At 32.4% G+C, this 22,086-nt stretch overlaps 2 protein-coding genes across 2 annotated transcripts in view; one reads left to right on the forward strand and one right to left on the reverse strand.

The window, feature by feature from the left end:
• The window catches only part of LOC106471016 (transducin-like enhancer protein 4), a 35,262-nt gene extending 29,802 nt beyond the window's left edge, over positions 1 to 5,460 (forward strand). The window contains exons 15-20 of the mRNA XM_022399646.1: positions 513 to 614; positions 1,621 to 1,766; positions 2,078 to 2,189; positions 2,967 to 3,049; positions 3,904 to 4,084; positions 4,793 to 5,460. Of these exons, the coding sequence (XP_022255354.1) occupies positions 513 to 614; positions 1,621 to 1,766; positions 2,078 to 2,189; positions 2,967 to 3,049; positions 3,904 to 4,084; positions 4,793 to 4,900 (732 nt within the window). The 3' untranslated portion in view covers positions 4,901 to 5,460. The remainder of the gene's footprint in view (positions 1 to 512; positions 615 to 1,620; positions 1,767 to 2,077; positions 2,190 to 2,966; positions 3,050 to 3,903; positions 4,085 to 4,792) is intronic.
• Positions 5,461 to 11,785: 6,325 nt separating this feature from the next.
• LOC106471017 (transducin-like enhancer protein 4) overlaps positions 11,786 to 22,086 on the reverse strand; it is a 27,545-nt gene continuing 17,244 nt past the window's right edge. Inside the window, exons 5-16 of the mRNA XM_022399644.1 lie at positions 21,385 to 21,483; positions 19,012 to 19,065; positions 18,486 to 18,632; positions 18,122 to 18,230; positions 17,522 to 17,667; positions 17,060 to 17,124; positions 15,764 to 15,944; positions 14,963 to 15,031; positions 14,271 to 14,372; positions 13,243 to 13,388; positions 12,774 to 12,885; positions 11,786 to 11,897 (exon numbers count right to left, since the gene is read on the reverse strand). Coding sequence (XP_022255352.1) covers positions 11,811 to 11,897; positions 12,774 to 12,885; positions 13,243 to 13,388; positions 14,271 to 14,372; positions 14,963 to 15,031; positions 15,764 to 15,944; positions 17,060 to 17,124; positions 17,522 to 17,667; positions 18,122 to 18,230; positions 18,486 to 18,632; positions 19,012 to 19,065; positions 21,385 to 21,483 — 1,317 coding nt within the window. The 3' untranslated portion in view covers positions 11,786 to 11,810. The remainder of the gene's footprint in view (positions 11,898 to 12,773; positions 12,886 to 13,242; positions 13,389 to 14,270; positions 14,373 to 14,962; positions 15,032 to 15,763; positions 15,945 to 17,059; positions 17,125 to 17,521; positions 17,668 to 18,121; positions 18,231 to 18,485; positions 18,633 to 19,011; positions 19,066 to 21,384; positions 21,484 to 22,086) is intronic.

Consider the following 22,086-nt stretch of genomic DNA (forward strand, 5'->3'; position numbering starts at 1 on the left):
TGAATTATAACTCTTACCTGATTTTAAGAGCTAACTTCAATTGAACTAATCTATGCATGCCTATTTAAATATATTTACACATGGCTTGTGTATATTGTATATATATAGATATATATTATTCATACCTTCGGTGTATAGGACGCAAGCAGATTTTGACTACAAATTTTGGGGTAAAAAAGTGCGTCTTATACACCGGTGCATCTTATATTCCGAAAAATACAGTATATTCTTTAGTTAAATTATGTCTAAATGTTTACTACATATATGTAGTACAATTAGATGCATTTAATCCAGTTTCACTGAGCTTCTAAAAGTAATATAACAGAAAAATTGTAATTCACTCTATAATCTTTACACAAAATTTGAAGATCATTTGTGGTGTTACTGTTACTGTTGTTTTTACTCTGTCATGATTTTTATGCTGAGAAATTATTGTTTTTGGATTTAGAATAAAAAATGACTCCTATTGACTTCTCTCTGGGTTTATTGGACATAATTTTCTTTCCCTACAGCAACATGACAATTATATTCGTTCTTGCAAGCTCTTGCCTGATGGACGAACCCTCGTTGTAGGGGGAGAAGCCAGTACCATTTCTATTTGGGATCTTGCTGCTGTGAGTTAATTCTGACTTTAGGTGTAGATGTGATAATTAATCCTTTAACTACAATGCTAAAAAATATTCTGTTCCCTGTATTGGGATAGGCAATTAATTTGCAATGTTTCTAATAATTTCCTGTTGTAATTGTTGACCAGAACATTAATGTTTGCAACACATAAAGAGTTTGGTCATGCTTTGTTATTTAGTTACATTAATATTTGGGAACAAGTATTTTATCATAGTAATTTGCTATTTATATTGGATAGTATTAGAGGTGCATATCTCATTATAGTAGTCCATACTATCTAGATATTGATACTGGAATATGATAGAAAAATTTTACCAACTGCTTGTTACAACGTTTGACAGATTTGTTTGTAATTTATTATCTATATTACTAATATTGTCTTATTTAAGTACTTCATACTTTACAGGTTTGATCAACTAAATGGCAGCTGGCAACAGGAGTAAAATATAAGAAAATTAATATCTGTATCTATTTTGTTATTGTTAATTTGTTATATTGCTTTGCATGTAATGTTTTTGATAAAAGAAATGAAGACAACATGTAGTACTCAATATTCATCTTTCTTTATTGAGTCATTAATTTTTAGCAAAAAGACTGAATGTTTACTGAAAACTTGCCAAATTTCATGAAGATACATAAATCGTATGGTATCAGACAATGTATTGATACAATCGTATCATGGCTTCACAATACTCCTATTGTATTGCTGTATCACCACACCTTGAGATAGTATACACTTGCTGATGTTTTGAAAGATATTGCTACTCTAAATAACTGAAAAAAAAATTTCAGTTTTTTTTAATTCATTTTGTTGAAGAATAAGTTATATATTTGATTTCTTATGACAAGAATAGTAAAAAAAAATTGTCTTAGAATAAATTAATGTAGGAAAACTTATTTATTTCTGTACTTTTGTTGGCTAGAGCTTTTATAGATTTTGTAACAACTTGTATAAATATGAAAGTGGGTTTTTTTCTTTGCATTTACAAACAGCCAACACCACGTATCAAGGCTGAACTGACATCTAGTGCCCCTGCTTGTTACGCTCTCGCTATCAGCCCGGACTCCAAAGTCTGCTTCAGCTGCTGTAGTGATGGAAACATTGCTGTATGGGATCTTCATAATGAAAAACTTGTCAGGTATAGCCATCAGATTATTGTTGAGTAGCTTGCAGTTTTTATAATCTGAATGTGCATGTTAAAATTTTAGCAGATGCAAATGTATGAACAGGTGTATGAGTAAACAGTTGTCAAATCATATGAGTGGTTTAGTGTTTTATTACAAATCTAAAAAAAATATATATATGTGTGTGTGTTTTTCTGTACATGAAAATCCAGAGAAACTGGAAATTTGATTATGCTCAGGTATGAGGATTCACACTTTATAGTTACAACAACAGAAAATGAATAAAGGGAAATACACTTCAATTGTTTCTTTTTTTCCTTAACAGACAGTTTCAGGGCCATACAGATGGTGCTAGTTGTATAGATATATCCAGTGATGGAACTAAACTGTGGACAGGAGGGTTAGATAATACAGTACGTTCATGGGACCTCAGGGAGGTATGTGGATTGAAAAGTTATTGCAATAATCTCTTGGATGTAAATTGACTGGAAAGTCAAAAAGTATAGGTTACCAAAATGTAATGAAAAAGAAAACAACTAAACGTTCTGGAGAGTAATTTTTATTACAGTACTGTCAGTGTAATTATAAATTGTTATTCCTGAAGAAAGAATACAACAGTTAAATAAATCTTTATATATCATGGTCAACTTGTCATGGATTATAAGAACAATATAGTTTGTATGCAAATTTTTCTTTTCTTCAACAAACTTAATTTCAGTGAAGAAATGAAAGAATCCCTGAATGATATCGAGACCTAATCTTTTCTTTGAGTCACTACTCCCTATGCAATAGACTATATTTTCATCAAATTATGGCTCCTCAATAATGGTTGGGAGAGCCAATCAAGGAAATACAATGAACTTCATATTGTAGTATTGAAGAGCTGTGATTCAGTGAAACAATAGTCTACTGTAGAGAGAGAGTAGTGAATCACTGAATTTATTATCGTATACTGATTCTTTATTTCTCTTCTTCATTGAAATTGCATGTTTTGGTGAAAAAGGGAAATATTTACAAATAAATTATCAGCTATTGCAGTTGATGACAATGAATAATTAATTGTGTTGGAATATAATGACATTGTTATTCAAACACTGAGGCATTTTAGGTTATTAGTGGTGAGTAAAGGACTTTACATCAAAATCCCAGAAAGTGATATTTATTTTTATTTCAGACTTGCTTCTGTTTAAAATTACTTTCCTGTTCTGTTTTAGGGCCGTCAGTTACAGCAGCATGACTTTACATCTCAAATTTTCTCCCTTGGTTACTGTCCAACTGGAGACTGGTTAGCAGTAGGGTGAGTGTATAGTTTTCTTTCTACTTAATCTTTCAATGAAGTTATGGATGTACTTATTGCATAATGTGAATGAGAAATATCAAATCTCTTAAAGGAACCATCTTAACTCCAGAGGAGTTAACTAAGTTTTCATGAAAGAGGAATTGAAAGATATGTTCTAAAGTTTAAAAATTGAATCAGGTAAAAGTTCGTATGGTTTGTTTGTTATGAACTTTATGCAAACCCACACGAGGGCTATCTGTGCTAGCCTTCCCTAATTTAGTAGTGAAAAACTAGAAGGAAAGGGAAGGCAGCTAGTCATCACCACTCAATGCCAACTCTTTTACAAACAAATAGTTGGATTGACCGTTGCATTATAATGAGAGGGTGAGCATGTTTGGTGGGAGGGGGATTTGAACTTGTGACCATGTCAGGCTGGTTCATACGGAATATGTATTTTAATTGTGAATGTGTAGAAAGTGTTATAAAATTGAAAGGTATTAATAAAATATAGAAATAGAAAGTAGATCTAATTCAAGGACTACTGATTATCAAGGTTCTGTATATCTGAAATATTTTACTTTTAAGTGATGGCACTGTGGATGTCTTAATGTCACACATCTCGGTTCTACTCCAACAATTTTTGAATAATTTTTACTTGGAAATTTCAGTTTACAGGAAGTTTTATTAAGGAAACTGAAAAAATGCAACAATATAACACTTGAATGACACATTCAACTCTGTAGATTAAAACTCCCAAAAGACTAAGGGAGAAACTTAAGTTTCTGTAATAGTTTTGTCTATCATATCAAAGTCTTCTAACTATAAGAGAGATGCGATTAGTAAGGTGACTGACTTATTTTCGTTTATTTCAGCATGGAAAGTAGTAACGTTGAGGTTCTACACTGTTCAAAGCCAGACAAGTATCAGTTACACCTTCACGAAAGTTGTGTCCTTTCTTTGAAGTTTGCATATTGTGGGAAGTGGTTTATCAGCACAGGTAAAGATAATCTTCTAAATGCATGGAGGACACCTTATGGAGCCAGTATTTTACAGGTACTCTATCTTTAGGATCTTTTATCTTCGTAGTTTCTTATTATAAAATTTTTTCCATGATAATTCTAATAACTTAAGTATTTGTTTTTAACATATTGCATTAAAGAGTAATAATATGTATCATTATTTGATGTGTGCAGGTAGGGGAGAAACTTTAAATGTCATCACCTTTTTATAGTGCCAATTAATATGGTGTATATTTGATATCCAGGTTATCAACTGTTCATGGTAGAGGAGAGTAAATACGAGATACAATGTAAATGGATACTGAAAAATTGTAGATTTTTGTTTTGGGGGGTTGTGCAATATGCATACTGTATGATTTTTGTTCTTCACACTAACATCATCTTGTACTACTATTTCTCAGAACCCGAGTCAGACTGATATCCACAACTTACAGACATATCTTGAGGACAAATAATTTTGTAACACATCTGATTTTATTTGTGTGCAACAGACGTGTACATATTGTTAAAATCTTGCCACATTCTGTGTAGATACACTTAGTAAATTCGGAATTATAGCATTCTGTTAACAGTAGTAAAAGATCTTCCACCTATGTTAGATAAATTCACAACACTAGATACAACTTCATTATGGTGTATTTTGTGTTTTTATTACACTGAATATGTAGTTTACTACATTTATATATATATATATATATATTTCGAAAAGCGGATTTCTAATTTTGTTCTGTGTTACTTCCAGTGCAAAGAGACTTCATCTGTGCTCAGTTGTGATATATCGTGTGATGACAAGTATATTGTGACAGGATCCGGAGATAAAAAGGCAACCGTGTATGAAGTGATTTACTAAGACTTGAGAAATACTTTTCTCACAGGAAACGATATGGAGTTTTTTTTTGACAGTTCTACAGGTCTCTCAGAGAAGAACGTACTGCTACTCAGGAATATTGGAACCGAAAGAGACCGCAAGTACTTATGGGGGGGAGGACTTTTGGAATCAGTCTAATTTTGCTTTTATCAACTGAGATATAAAAATATTCATGCCATTAAGTTCTGTACAGAGCTAAAGAAATTGGTAATGGATAGAAATTTGTTTTTCCAACCTTGTGACTCTTGAACGATCTTGTATACCAAAGAACCACTTTTTTATTGCAATTGTGCTCCGTGCAGAATAGGGGATCTTAGAATAATCTTTCAAAAAAATGTCTGCTGGATATTTTGGGATGGGGGTGGGGGCTTTTACGATCAGAAACACCTCATTTAATTACTGTGGATATTAGACTCTGCATTCCTAACTTGTGTCACCCTGTTTCACAGACAAATGAGTTGTTTTAAATATAAGTGTCAGAAGTTATTGTTCATATCAATTGCCCATTTTGATGTGAATAAATATTTTTATTTCAAGCCTTTTTTTTTTTTTACTTGTTCTTCCTTATCATGTGTTTGTAGAATCTCAGAATGTACAGAACTATGTCATCATTGTAATAGATGCCAGAATTGTGCTGTATTAAGTATCAGAATTCACTACAATGAGAAATATAAAGAAAGCCGTTTTCAAACTCCGATATACAGAAGCTGGTATTAAACCCCAATACTCGCGCATTACATTAACTTGAAACCTGTAATGGATGGAAAACTAGAGCTGTATTTTTGCATATCTAACTAAAATGTATAATTAGCACCATAGCGGATATAAATTCCGTTAAGCCTTATTAGTTTGTTCGAAACTGATTGTCCTTGAAGTTTGAGCCGATTTTGCGAAGGTTTTGTTGTTTCAACCAGAATTTCATGCAAATATGCAAGAGGTCTATGGCCGTCTTTAATTTTGAACTGATAAGATTAGAGGAAAGTCAGTTAGTCATCAGCACCTACCGACAATTTTGGATGACCGAATACTGGGATTTTACCGTTATTTTTATCCAGTACTCACAACCCAAATTGCGAAGTGCGTTATTTGCGCTAACGGGATACGAACCAGGGCATGCTAACCACGTCCGATCTGAAATACGCATTGGAAAATATATTTTGTTGCTTGAACGGGCAGTTTCAAGAACAACAGCAACGATATATGTTACTCTTTATTATATAGTTTTTTAATCGTATATTTGCCCCATATTTTATTAATTTGTTGTTTTCATTCGTAGATTTACCCATAACAATTAATGCTAGAGAATTAACCAACTTATTCCTTGTTTACATCTTCCAAATTGCACGTTGTTAAAAAAAAAGGGTGGGTGAGGGTTGTTGCAGAAAATGTGTACAAGATGTTTACCGAGTTTTCAAATACGGATAAGTATTGAACAGACATGACCCACATTATCGTAGAAACTGCTTAACCCTTAAATTAACACTTTCTTCTTGGCCTCGTGTTAAACTGGATCCAAGGTTTGCGTTCCGTTATCATAATAAAACAATTCACGTTCTGCATGCTAGTGCTTTACAGGAGTGATGGTCCAATCCCATTAGAGTAGTCCGACGGTGCTATTAATTAGTCTTATCAGTTCAAAATTAGGGACGGCTATATAGCCCTTGTGTAGCATTGCGCGAATATTATAAACAAACTAACCGATTTGACTTTATACCATTTACTTCCCCTTAAAGTACATATATCGTATTATATTTGTAAATATTATGTTTTTTTTTATCTGTCACAACACTCCAAACATTGTATGGAATCACTCGTTTTCTTCGTACGACACGTATGTTTCTCAAGAAGTAATTGAAATATTGATGGTATTTTTGCTTAATTTGTATTTCTCTGTGTCTGTTACTTTTGCTATTAGCCTGTGACCAACAAAATACCATTTCGGTAATTTGAGGATTTATATATAATATGCACTATTTTTGCATATTTGACTCTCCGTCATAATGATTATTTATCTATTTAACTTACAATAAAGCATGTTGTAATTCATTGGTAATAAGCTTTTAATTGTCGTTTATAAATCTGGGGAGTCCTCCAGTGGGACAGTGATAAATTTACGAGCTTACAGTGCTAAAATTCAGGGTTCGATGGACGTAGAAGATAACCCATTGTGGCTTTGCCCTAAAACAGGTAAAGAAATATAAATTTATGGTGGAACAGCATCTACTATTGTATTTTCGTAATTATATGAATTAAGTCTATACAAAGCCAAGGTCGGACTGGCACTAAACCAAGATCTCGTGAAACTTCCATTATTCAGTATCATATAGAATTAATTAATAAGTAATCTAAATATCTGCTCTGTATCCAACGAAAATGTTTGTTTTAAAATACTTAACGCCAATTCAACTTGGGGGGGGTCAAGTAATAATTCATATAATGGCTGGAGACGTCTTGAATGGGTAATGAAGAAAAACTTTAATATAAGTACAACGTTTGGACAAAACGTTGTACATTTGCTGTTATGTTGAACTTATATTAAAGTTTTTCTTCATTACTCATTCAAGACGTCTCCAGCCGTTATTAGTCTCAAAGTGGGTTCCTATAGCCAATCCTATATAACAAAGTAACTGAACGACCTTAATATGATAAATACATGTCCAAACAAAATGTATAATGATAGGAAGGCATTAAATTATATTAGTTAGGTATCCTCACTATTAAAAATTAATAACATGTTTATTTATAGTTTTATGTAGGCTTATTACAACTTGCTAAGGTTTAAAATGATGGAGAATATTTTTTTTCTTTCAAAAAAGTACCAATAACCATTAGTACCTTAGTTACCATTTAAAAACTTCATTCTTACCAAGTTGACAAAATGGGGGAAAAAAAAATGTGTGAAAGTAGTTTTCAACCATAGGAAATCTGTGAATTTTTCCTCTTGTTTGTCAAAATATTATTAAAGTCCACCTTTCACAAATCGACTGTTTATTTATGCATATATTAAAGCTAATTCTACTATTGTAGCTTTCAACAAACACTCAATTTTATTTTTAAAAGTTCACATACTCACAATAAACAAGCCAGCAGAAACAAAGAACACTTCTATAAGCTTACACCACAAATGTCTTAACTTGCTTGCAGCAAGCGTCAAATATAGCATGAAAATTGTTCAGGAAAAAAAAATACCACATCTGTACAAACGTGTTTAAAACAAAAATCAATGCTTCTCTTTCCTGTTGTAGAAGCAATAACATTATTAATACTTATGTGAATTTCATAAGTGTTTTAGAAGAATCTATTAAGTTTCTTTTTTGTTCATGCAGAAAGTTTTACATGAATCTGCTACCCTACCTTCCCCCTCAAAAAAAAAAAAACTAGATTAAAAGCTAATTGTGAGTATCAAAAACTGTATGTTTAATTTAAGTTTAAAATGTGGAATTTATGACTTTGATTTTCTTTTCATGATCAAACTAATTTAAATGTTTAATGTACTCAGCGTTAATTACATTGTATGTATTCAAGATTGATTAGTTCAATGACTTAAAAGCTAACTTTGAGGTGTACCCTTAATATCTGTCTGTCTGTGACAATAATAAAAAGCATCTTTAATTTTCTCATTGAAAGACTTATTTAACACTATGATCTCCTTACAAAGTTAATCTATATTTGGAATCGGTAAATACATTTTTTCCCTTTAGTATGGTTAAGCAGAGTCAACTTGTCTAGGTAAGTTGTTCAGTTGGATAACCAGTTTTCATTTCATTTACATCCTCCTTCATGTGGCAAATTGTCACAGGAATCTTGGTAAACCACCAATTTTCACTAGTCAAATGTGTTGGTAAAACAGGGTTACATTGTCAGCTTAAAATTGAAAAGCCCACATTTGTTTTAGTTTCAACAGAATGACACAGGATTGTTAAAACACAGCAGCTGGCTACAATGTAATGTCATTTCTTATCATGATTTTTACAAATTCATTTTTTTTTATTAAACAGTGTTAAAAATAAATGGTAAGATTAATCAGGGTATTTTCTGTTAAAAATAATAATTTTAAAAATTTGGTTGTACATAAAAGGTAAATCATTGATAGATATGTTTGTTAATAGATATCATTACAACTTTTGTAATTCATCCACACCAAATGCACATTATCATAACAACACTGTATAGAGGTAACTATGCTCTGGGTACAAATGCAAACAAAACAATGTTTGACAATCCCACTAGCACAGAAAACATGGGATGTCTAGCACTTACTGTAGGCCAAGCTATTCTCTAATATATAAATGTTCTGAACCACATACTTGCCTAGACCAACAAGAGTGCTAAATTCACGACTCCATCTGTACCTTTTTACTTCTAATAATGGTATTGAGGGCACTGGTTAAAAGAGTATAAAAACCAACCCTTAAAAGAACATAAAATATGCATGACTTACTAAAAGCCTTGCCATAGATTTCCTAGGGTCACTAATAAAAAAATTCAGTTTGTTTTATGCTATCTTACTAAAAATAAGTAGTCTTTTAATTAACTGTAAAGAAAAAATATATAATTTCTTTACTGAAATATTAGAAGATTTATTAGTTGAAGTACAAGTTATTATTAAAAAGCACTGACTAAGTGGATTAAGTCTTCCATTTTTTATATTTCAGATAATTAAAATAATCTTCTATTATGAATTTCCCCAGTTTTTAATTAATTACCAACTACAAGCATATTAATCTAATCAACATTTGCAATATCTTGTGGTGTAGAGTTTCCTAATGCATCAGAAAGACTGCAGTTAAATTTTAATTTTCTCATTTTTTTTCTCATGTTTTTCATTATCTTAAAATGAAGCATTATGCTATTTCTTGTAAGAATAAGAAACAATGGGATATCCTAATAATTTGTTATATTCATAAATATTTAGTACTGTACTGACTTAATACATATTTCTTTATAATCCTCTATTAATCTGAGTACTGTATGCAAGAAAACTTTCCATCAAAAAAAATAAAGTAACTGAAAAACCTAAAACATGTCCTGAAACAGTTTCATAATTTGTGAAAAAAAAAATACATAAATCAAATTACTTTATATCTTCCATCTAGTAACGTTTTCACATAAAAGAATACAGCCAATAAACCATAATCATGGTTGATTTCAATTACCTTGTACAGTGGTGGTTAGAACTACAAAACCAAATAAGTAAAAAACATTTTTTGTACCTGCAAAAAAAAACAAACTTCAAACCAAAACTTTGTGCTTTAAAACATCATAGACACTCAGGTACATACAATAATTGTTAGGTTGTGATGCATGTGGTATTAGAAAAATAAGTCCACTTTGCTTCTCTTCAGAACAATTAATGGTAAAGGAACACCAAAAAATACCAGATGAACTGTCTCTGCCAGCTAAACAAATAGTCTAGTCACTGCTAATGATGTTTCCTAAGGAATACCGACTAGCAAATCAAGGAACGGGTTTTCTGTCAATGTATATCATTTCTTGGGTTTACCTAGTTCAGTTTAAAACACAATTCATACTATCAATCACCAATATGAATTCATCTCTCTTCTCAAGACAAATAATCTGATGAAAGTTTACACAGACACATGAAGAGCCACAGAGCTTCACATTCAGTCTTTTGGTAATATAGGTATACTACTATACAGGAAATCTTGTGCAGGTTGGTTCACATACATAGGAAACTTCACCAAAAGGCCGCATGAAACTTCAGTAGATCACCTCATAAACTGTAGCTTTTTTGTCACCAGATCCTGTCACAATATACTTATCATCTGAAGAGATGTCACAGCTCAGCACAGAAGAGACTTCTTTAGACTGGAGGGAAGATAATAAGAGCCATGAAAGACTGTATAAAGCAGGATACACAGCAACTTACTTATACTGTTAGCCCTTCCTCAAATATTTTACTATCAATATTGACACCAATTTGTTGTTAAGACACTCAACTTAACTTCCCTAATATATTCAACTTCAGTTAATGTTTCTTTTACAAGTTATTTAACCAAAAGGCAAAAAACTTTTGTCTTTGTTATTTGTAAATAACCAAGATCTTTTGCCATGAAAAGTAAACAGGAGGGTTTTAGAAAATGTCAATTAAGTAAAATAAGTAACTTTATTGTCTATGTTGCATTGATTCCTGTTTGGTATTTTAATTTTTTAGTATGGAAAACAGCAATGTAGAAGTACTGCATTGTTCCAAGCCTGACAAATATCAGTTACACCTCCATGAAAGTTGTGTTTTGTCCTTAAAATTTGCTTCTTGTGGAAAGTGGTTTGTCAGCACTGGCAAAGATAACCTGTTAAATGCTTGGATAACACCTTATGGAGCAAGCATTTTTCAGGTGAGTGATTATTTTTTATGCATTGTATTAATTGTTACCTAAACATCTTACTCCATTTAAGAAACGTTTTTGCTTCTCAAGTTTAAGGTTCTGAGACTACATGTAAACTATATTTATAGAGAAGGAAAATTTATTACTCTAGACAACCATGGAAAACCTATTTGAGTTCTGAATGTAATTTGTAACCTTTTAAAGCTACCAAGAGGTACCATGGAAATAACTCATACATCTACATATCAAAACTATAAATAGTCAATCCTGGTTAGGTGTTGTAAGAGAAAAACAAAAGATTCGGTTTACTTTTCAGCAAAAAAAAAATAAAAAAATAACAAGTATATGTTTGAATAAACTATGAATAATTTATTTGTAGTCAATAAAACTGCAGCAAAATCAAAATAAAACACCTCAAACTATAACTTTATAAACTTCATCTTAAATTTAATTAAGATATAAATACAAAAAACAGAAAAAAAATGAATGTTACATTTTTATTCCAGTACAGTATTTTCTTATGGTGAATTGCGTTTACTAAGGACTTACCCTACAGCAAGCCAGTCTCCAGTAGGGCAGTAGCCAAGAGAAAAGATCTGAGATGTAAAGTCATGTTGTTGAAGCTGACGGCCCTATAAGTACATAGAAAAAATTACTTCTTTTTTTTTAATTTCAACACAATTGTAAAAATTAAATGCCAAACTATTGCATTTTGTAATCCTGAATAATCCATTGTCGTTACAAAATATATATTCAATAACAAAAAATTATCAGTGTTATCAAATTAAATTCTTTATTACTAGGTTATTGTTTTAAAAAATTTAGAGATGTTAAAAGTAAACATTTATGTTATAAATATTCATTAATCCAAATGAACAATGGAAATGAAAAGTCAACTTCTTTAATGTTCTTAAAGTGGACTTTACTGGTTAATATAGTTGATTATTTTTATATGAGAAAAGAGGATTGTATTGTTCAGTATTCTAGTCAGTTTTACCCCTTAAAGTTTAAGAACAGAATTTCATGTTTAATCTTCCAACCAATTTAAGGTAATAGAATAGACCATGTTATTAAATCTTCTAGTCAGTTTTACCCCTTAAAGTTTAAGAACAGAATTTCATGTTTAATCTTCCAACCAATTTAATTCGCTGAGGTAATAGAATAGACCATGTTATTAAATCTTCTAGTCAGTTTTACCCCCTTAAAGTTTAAGAACAGAATTTCATGTTTAATCTTCCAACCAATTTAATTCGGTGAGGTAATAGAATAGACCATGTTATTAAATCTTCTAGTTAGTTTAACTCCTTTAGAAACGGACTGGATTGTTTAATTCTCCAGTCAATCTTCAAGTTAACTAGAATATTATCAACAAAAAGAAACACTGCAAGATTAATAACTTTCACTACGAATTGAAGAAGGCCTCAGTAAAGAAGCTGAAATACTGCCCTTCTCTAGTAACAGGCAGAAGTAAGTCATTAAAACCCAAACTCTATTTTAAATCCACATACCTCCCTGAGGTCCCATGAACGTACTGTATTATCTAACCCTCCTGTCCACAGTTTAGTTCCGTCACTGGATATATCTATACAACTAGCACCATCTGTATGGCCCTGAAATTGTCTGTTAATAGAGGGCGTATTAAAAATATTGTTTTATCTAATCCGTTTTATTATTTATTTAAAGCTGCTAAAAATATAAACAAAATAAATTTCATTAAAATTAAATCTACGATATCACGTGCACAACAACTTTATCTTGGTGCAGGCAATTAAAAACAAAAAGCTAACAATATTTTTGCGACACTTTTGGAAAATATATATATTTTCTTTTACATTTGTAATAAAACACTAAACCACTCATGATTTGACAACTGTTTACTCATACACCTGTTCATACATTTGCATCTGCTAAAATTTTAACATGCACATTCAGATTATAAAAACTGCAAGCTACTCAACAATAATCTGATGGCTATACCTGACAAGTTTTTCATTATGAAGATCCCACACAGCAATGTTTCCATCACTACAGCAGCTGAAGCAGACTTTGGAGTCCGGGCTGATAGCGAGAGCGTAACAAGCAGGGGCACTAGATGTCAGTTCAGCCTTGATACGTGGTGTTGGCTGTAGAAACAGACAAAGAGTATGGTGTCAATACTGTTTGATTTATCGTCTTTGCATAAGTACTGAAACTGAACCCGGACAGTGTGTACAAAACAACTTGGGCACGTATGCACACGACTAAGCACACAACATGAATGTATCTATGTACTTCGTCGATGACGCCGTGAGTAACTGATAGCTTGGGTGCAGGGAATGGGAGGGGTGGGGGGAATGGCAGCCTGATATCAAATATTATATATCCTCTCAAACTGAATACAGAAATAACATTCACATCTTGTAGTTGATTTATTGAAATGTATTTTTAGACTACCTAGAGATTCATGTTTGCTAATTACTCGCAAATATAATCTGTTTTGGACTTTTAGCCTCTTATAAAGGTTTGGAGATGGCATATACATTTTTTGTTTTTCTTAATTTGCTAATTCAACATAAATTTTTAACATATCAGCATATCGCAAAAACAACTAATCGCTACTTCTGTCAAAGTGAACTGTATTGATAAACAAAGCTACTTTTTTTTTGAAGTTTTGTTTGTTTATTTTAGAGCAATGCCACATTAAGCTATCTGCTGTGTCCGGATATTAGCGTTGTAAGTCCATAAACTTATCGCTATCCCACCGGGAGACCCTTTTTTGAAGAACACATTGCTTTATAACGTAGGTTTGTTTAAGTTTCGTACTTCTAAACGATCAAACAAGACTTGTAATCTAGTCTCTTATTTTTTATTTTTTTTTTGCTGCCTATGACAGAACAAATAATTTCCACATCATTTATGGATTATTTAATATATCAAGAAAAAGCTTCAACGTGCCACGAGGGCGCTAAATACGTTGAATAATGTATAAAATCAAAATATTTTCAAACTTCTAAATTTGTACTTACAGCGCCTAGATCCCACACGCAAATTGTACTCGCCTCTCCACCTACGATTAACGTTCGGCCATCCGGAAGGAGCTTGCACGAGCGGATGTAATTGTCTCGTTGCTGGAAAGTTATAGAATATATACACAAAACAAAAACGATAAAAATAAGTTTAATGTAATTTTCATAATGCATCAATTACTTTAGCTAAATTAGCATTTTAGCTATTGAATTACCAGTTTATTAAGATAATAAAAACGTTCTGAGGCCGTAAATACCGTTTTAATAACAACAAAGACGTGCGCCAATCCACGAGGTAATACAGTTTCATACTTTAATGTGTAAACAATTCCTTTCATCCTTTAACTGAATGACGTACTAGTGAGAATTATGTCACTATTTAGAAAATACTTTAGTAGTTATAAATCCACCCCACTGCGTTAGAGAGTATAAAACATCTCCATTTAAGGTAATACAGTTTCATACTTTAGTGTGTAAACAATTCCTTTCATCCTTTAACTGAATGACGTACTAGTGAGAATTATGTCACTATTTAGAAAATACTTTAGTAGTTATAAATCCACCCCACTGCGTTAGAGAGTATAAAACATCTCCATTTAAACATTAAAACAGTCCAGTAAATTCATTCCTATGCAAGTTTTTTTTTTCCTTATGCCAATTTGTAATTTACGCTTTTAAAAATATCAACTTACCAAACAGTCAAGCTGGGACACTGGGGTTTTACTACCAGGTTGACTTATGTCCCACACCTTCACACAACCCTGCAAAGAATTTGGTAATAATCGACATTTTAACAGTTTGGTAGAAAATAAAACGGTGAAAATTTGATTATTCATTTTATTCACAACCACCCTAAAAACAACAACAACACTATGAAGCTGGGACTCTGGGGTTTTACTACCAGGTTGACTTATGTCCCACACCTTCACACAACCCTGCAAAGAATTTGATAATAATCGACATTTTAACAGTTTGGCAGAAAAGAAAACGGTGAAAAATTGATGATTCATTTTATTCACACACACCCCTCAAAACAACAACAACAACAACACTATGTTCTTACTCAATTTGTTTTTAATAAAATATTTTGTTTGTACAAATGAAGCTTTAAAGTTTTCTCTTCATAGGGAGGGCTAAAAACTGATATTTGTAAATCACGCCCTCCACCCCCACCCATCAAAGAAATAAAAAGAAGGATTTTCAGGGACCAAGTATTTCTTTCTGTCACTGATTTGACTGATCCAAGTCAGCTTGCAGCTTCCTTTATAATTGAATACATGTATATTTACTTCACATACGTGATAAATGTTAGTATATTAAATAAGCACGCAATGTGATTGCACCTCGGACCTAATCAAATATGAAATAACTCCAGATACGTCAGTATACTTTGATGACGTTTCTTTAATTTACAATTGCGTGCAAGTTTATCACGATGTTTTTTTGTTGTTGTTTTTCTTATCCTAGTACCGAATTTAAAAGTTCACACTCACCTTCCCACCAGTGTAGACGTACTTCGTAGGACTACTAATCGTCACCGCACAAACCACTTCACCATGGCTGAGGGTGTTAATCTGTCGGGCATGACGCGGTATTCCTGGACCAATCAGAGCGTCGGGAGGAAATGGGACGGGTTGCATCTGTCCATCAGCGCTCACGTGGAATGAATAAGCTCTGTTGAAAAGAAATTTCCATATAATTTATTGCATACATAGGAAATAAACTAGAATCAGTTAACGCATATTTTTGTTTATTTTAGAAAAAAAAAAATTGCAGCGTCTTCGCAACCTTTTCAATAAAAATACGTGCCAGTTAATAACCGGATTTCTATTTCATCAAATGACTGTATATGAGCCTGTTATTACCAGTGAAATTAAGTATTTTTCAGATGAAACAAATTCATTGTTAATACCCTACATGAATAAAACAAGGTTCCCTTTTGCAAGTGTATATTATTTTTTATGTAAAGAAATGGTTAAATATCCAAGTAAGTAAACAGACAGATACAGAGATAATGTAATCTATTCTGTAGAAGGAAAAAAGTATGAATAAAATTATTTAAACATTACTTACTGTTTGTCACCTAGAATAGATCCGGGTAAATAAATAAACATACAGTACTTAACAGCAAATGAAAAATAAATCAACAACAGAGAAATATTTTAGTAAAATTATCAAAAAATTACTTACTGTTTGTCACCAGAAATAGATCCAGGAAAATAAATAAACATACAGTACTTAACAGCAAATTAAAAAGAAATTAACAACAGAGAAATATTTTAATAAAATTATCAAAACATTACTTACTGTTTGTCACCCGAAATATATCCAGGAAATTAAATAAACATACGGTACTCAACAGCAAATTAAAAACAACAACAACAACAAAAAAAAACAACAAATATTAAATAAAATTATCAAAACATTACTTACTGTTTGTCACCCGAAATATATCCAGGTAAGTAAATAAACATACGGTACTCAACAGCAAATTAAAAACAACAACAACAAAAAAAACAAATATTTAATAAAATGATTAAAACATTACTTACTGTTTGTCACCTGAAATAGACCCAGGTAAGTAAATAAACATACGGTACTCAACAGCAAATTAAAAACAACAACAACAAAAAAAAAACAAATATTAAATAAAATGACTAAAACATTACTTAGTGTTTGTCACCTGAAATAGACCCAGGTAAGTAAATAAACATACTGTACTCAACAGCAAATTAAAAACAACAACAAAAAACAGATATATTAAATAAAATGATTAAAACATTACTTACGGTTTGCCACCTGAAATTGATCCAAATCCTGGGGGTCTGATGGCCGGATGAGATTCGTAGGCAACCTATAAGTAATTACAAACAGCGTTTTAAAATAATAATTGAAGACAATTGATTTTTCTTTACACGTGAAAATAACTATTTTAAATTAACACGATAGAAAGGATTAACATAAACACGTTACTAATCTGCGAATTTTCTAACCTATACCTGTAAGTATTTCATAGTTTAAATCACAATTATTTATCATAGCAAAACAATGACATTTTGCTACGTGTTTCGACTGCATGGGTTTGAATCATCATCATCATCATAATGCCTGATGATGATCCTGAGAAATTTGTTTGAAACATGTAGCAAGATATCTTTGTTTGGCAATAATTGTGGATTAAGAGGTGTATTAATTAAATGCCACAAAAGTAAACAAACTAACTCTTATAACTATTTTAACCAAGAGCTTACCACAGATCGAGGGTAGGAATTAAGAGCAGGAGATAAGCTATTATGCAGAGCCCCTTGTGAATAACCCGCATTAGAACTGAGGTCAGCTGCAATGGGAGGGTGAGATCCCGATGGTCCCCCTGGCAGCGGATAAGCATATGGTGCACCTGTGGGTGTATATATATATATATAATTAGAAAGAACAGCGAAGACATTTATTTTAATTATACAGCAGCTTCATAATAAGCTCTATTTTATCTTTACCATAAATCTCCATTATAAACTATTTTCGTATTAACTTTGTCTATTCTCCTTTGTATAACAGAGTTATTTATAATTTTACTCCTTATTCTAGGTTCCAGGAACTCCTTGTAATCAGTAAAGGTATAGTCGTTCAATACAAAGATGCCTTACAGGACACCAAGTTCACTAAATTATAGAGATATAAATTTAGTTAAAAATGGTTTGTTGGTATTGTTGTCTCAAAATATTGGATAGTTAGTACACATTTAGGTTGTGTTTTGCATAATTAAGAGAAATTTTAGACAATATTTAAGACCACTTTTGTTTTATTATTTCATGGTTTTACATTAGCAGTTGATCAAAACATACTCGTCCTACCAAGTGAGGGTGGTTTCGCCACACCTTTGAGGTTATTAGGACCAGGGTTGGTCATTCCAGAACTTGTTGGAGTCATTGATTTAGATACAGGAGTAGGCGGTTTGTCGTTCTAGATGAAAAAAAGGGAGAATCGTTGGTAACTTTACACAGTTATGGATGCTTCACAAAACCGATTTCAGTATTAAGTTTAAGCCTAAACGAAACTCCTATTTTTATAATTAAAAGTTATCATCCTGGAAAAGAAAACCAATTTTTTTTTTATCATGTTGACTTTCTGTCCATTGGGAAAAAAAAACACATGACACCGGACAATAAACCCACAAATTACATTTCCAATACATTCTTCGGTTAAAGATCAACATACCATATGTTCTTTATGCTTGGATGGAACAGGTGTTCCTCTACTGGAAGAGGATCCACTCCTGCTGGGAGGTCGTTCCCTCTTGACTGCCCGGTCAATTCCATTTTCTCGTGGGGAAGTTTGTCGATTTGGTGGTGGTGAGATAGGGTCCTGTGCAAAAATTCAATTTCAGAAAACGGCACTTTGACACAATTGTAATATGAACTTCAAAACGACATGCTGTCAAATATTGTACCTATTATTACTAACGTATTCTCTTCCTAATTTTCACTGTTTGCTTGATGCTTTCCTAAGAAAATTCGAAACTAAATAATATGCTCCTAAAAATAAGGAACTAACTAAAATGAATTAGTGTATGAATATGTAGTACCAAAGTAACAAGGACAATTTAAAGGAACGTTCTAGAAATACAACAAAACAGCGAAATGTTCACTACCGAGAAAAAATTATAAATGTGAAAGAAATTGAGCCGATTTAATTAAATACAACAATAAGATTTTAAATAAAATCAACACCAGAAGGTCCTAACCTCATTGGCGACATCCACAACAAGGTCTTGGTCGCTTTTCTCATCGTCACTGCCCTGTGGGATTGAAGAACAAAGTGCCAATAGCTAGTCTGTTTATACACACAGGGAGCACTTTGGATAAATTGGTAAGATGAAATCGTACCAGAATTAAATATCTATGAAGTTAGAACTTTCAAAGTGATCATAACTGACGTATCTTAACGGTATATGATTATCGTGTATAATAAGTCTACGATAACATTAGATAAATTTCTTTATTTGTTTTAACCCAAAGCTACACAATGGACAATCATCTGTGCTATGCTCATAGTGGGGAAATGAACTCCGGATTTTAACATTGTAAGTCTGTAAACTAACCGTTGACCCACTGGAGGTCATGTTAGATAAGAGGAACTTGTAGACTATGGTTTTTTTTTCTTGTTTGTATATAATTTATATGTCTGTATTGTTGTTGACCAGAGGGAGTTTTCACGTCACGTAAAGGGCTTGATCTAATGACTAGAACTTTTTGAGTCTGTTATAATGGTGGAATGTTTGTCGAGTTAGCTATCTTGTTAATCGGTTTGTCTCTTACTTGACTTACATTAATATTGAGCTTGTGTTTCATTGAAGTACTAGAGATACAGTATGCATAAGAAAATTAGCAAGTAAGTGAATGTTTAGCGTTATTTGTGAAACTAGATCTATTTTTAAATCGTGAAACAGTGTAAGCAGTGCTTAACGTGTGGTTGTAGGTATGTATATTGGTAAGAAAAATCATGGCAGCATGGTATACCAGTAAAAACTATATATATGTATGACTATACTGCTGTAAACACCCTAACCCAACTTCTATGGTTTCGCACGAAAAAACGTTTGGCTTTAGTTCTCTGCAACTACAGAACGCGTATGTTTAACCTCAGATCCCTGCCGTTATTCTCCGTTAACACCAAACTGCCCCACAACAATACGTGCATATCACATGATTGTGTAACACATTCACTAAAGAAGTTCTGCATCCTGCACATTTATTGATACACATCAATATACGTAGTGGTAAGCTTTGACGATGATGATCGTAGGCCTATGAAGGTTATTCCACCCTCCTAATGTTTCATAAGTAACATAATACAATAAATTATAACATAAATAAAACTAAACGACGTTTCCGATCGTTTCGCGTAATACTGCAATGGGGCGCGTGGGGCTTCTAGCAGTTAACTCATAGAAGTTCTCAAAGATTACCACGCAAGCCCTTTTAACAGGTGGATTTTAAAAATCCAGCTCATTCCGATGAAACAAAGTTAAAATTATAGCAGCGGGGAAGGTTTTTAAATCATTATTTACGAGGTATAAAATTCCACCAATTTCTTGTTTGTGAGCATTGTTGTAATACATTTTACGTTTACAGAACATTAAACTATTGTTTTATAATTCAAACTAAAGAAAACAGTCTAGAAAATTATCTTCTTGCATAAAAGTCGACATAATTTATTTTCAACGTATTGTTTTGACGAAACTAGTAAATGCAGGAAAGCGAACTCAGAGGAATATGGCACCATTTTTTGTTTGTTTTTTCAACAAGTTCTAAGAGTTTCAAGAAACTGACAACCATCCACAATAAAGATATTGAGTCCTGACACTCGGGTCGCTTGGACAAGAATAGTTTGTTTGTTTTGTATGTTCGCGAGGACTTACACGAGGTTTAACTGTGCTTGACGTCCCTAACTCTGTACTGATAGACTGGAGGGAAGAAAGACAATCAACAGCAACCATCGTTGACTCTTGCACCATTCCAACCAAATAGTGTGATTTACTCTAACTATAACTCAAAAGCGCGCTGCGTAATTTGAAAGCAACGGAAAGCGAGCCATGAACTTTGGAATTTACAGTCCGGCGGGTTAGCCAATAGCCCAGGCCCAACCCCAAAAAGAAAAACAATAAAATAACGCTAAGATAAACGACGGAAATGGGCGAACGTCCGTTACAATCCCATTCTAACCAGTGACGTAAACTTTAAAAGAGTTATCGTTCTAACACGTGGAAATCAAGGAATACGTAACTGAAAGCAGTTAAGAAAATATTAATTCAAATAAGAATCAGATTTATGTTGTGGCTCATGAGAATTCCTTTACGTCTGAACTCATGTCACAATTCTTAAACTTACACTCCGATCTCAAAGCTAAAGGAGTGGAAATCCCAGGAGCAGATAAATAGAGTTGAATCTTCTAGATTCCACAGTTACTAAAGGCAGGCCGTAAGATTGTTATCGAACAACTTAATGTTGTCGGATAATTTAATGTAAACATGACCTTAGCCTCACTTGCAGATTTTTTTTTTCTTTGTAAAACTTCAAACTCAGATCTCTACGACTAAAATCAAAGCGAGACATACGTGATCCGGCTTTTCCTCTCGTCTCCGTTTTTTGTCTAGGTCTACATCTGGTGAACGACTTCTCAGTTTGTCCCGTTCGTGGGGAGAGATAGAATTACGCTAGAACACCATGAAATTACGAATATTAGACAAACTACTAAAACCTTACAATAGAATCAATCTAAAAACATAATGAACATCAAAATAAACTTAGGAATTATAAGAGTTGTGAAATAATAAATTTTGTACATAATATTTACACATTATGTATAATTAGAAGCAAAAAATAATATTTAACTTATAAAAAGCTGAATTAAAATACAAAGTATATTTCTTTGAACTAAAATTCTTTATTTGGTTCGTAAAGCAGAACCTTACAACAACACTGGTATTCCTTTTCGACTAAAGTGATTTATACCCTGAAAAAAAACCCAAACATAACTGTTGATATTCAAAAAATGTTTGCACGATACGAAGTTTGAGAAGAAATTATTTCGAGGAAGGGTTGTGATTATATACAATATTACAGTATGTAATGTAGCATTCTTATGCTGTACTGTAGCACTCTTAATATTATTGTGGTATTCTTATGCTGTACTGTAGCACTCTTAATATTATTGTGGTATTCTTATGCTGTACTGTAGCACTCTTAATATTATTGTGGTATTCTTATGCTGTACTGCAGCACTCTTAATATTATTGTGGTATTCTTATGCTGTACTG

This window comes from Limulus polyphemus, unplaced genomic scaffold (assembly GCF_000517525.1).
Source record: "Limulus polyphemus unplaced genomic scaffold, Limulus_polyphemus-2.1.2 Scaffold4355, whole genome shotgun sequence".
NCBI lineage: Eukaryota > Metazoa > Arthropoda > Merostomata > Xiphosura > Limulidae > Limulus > Limulus polyphemus.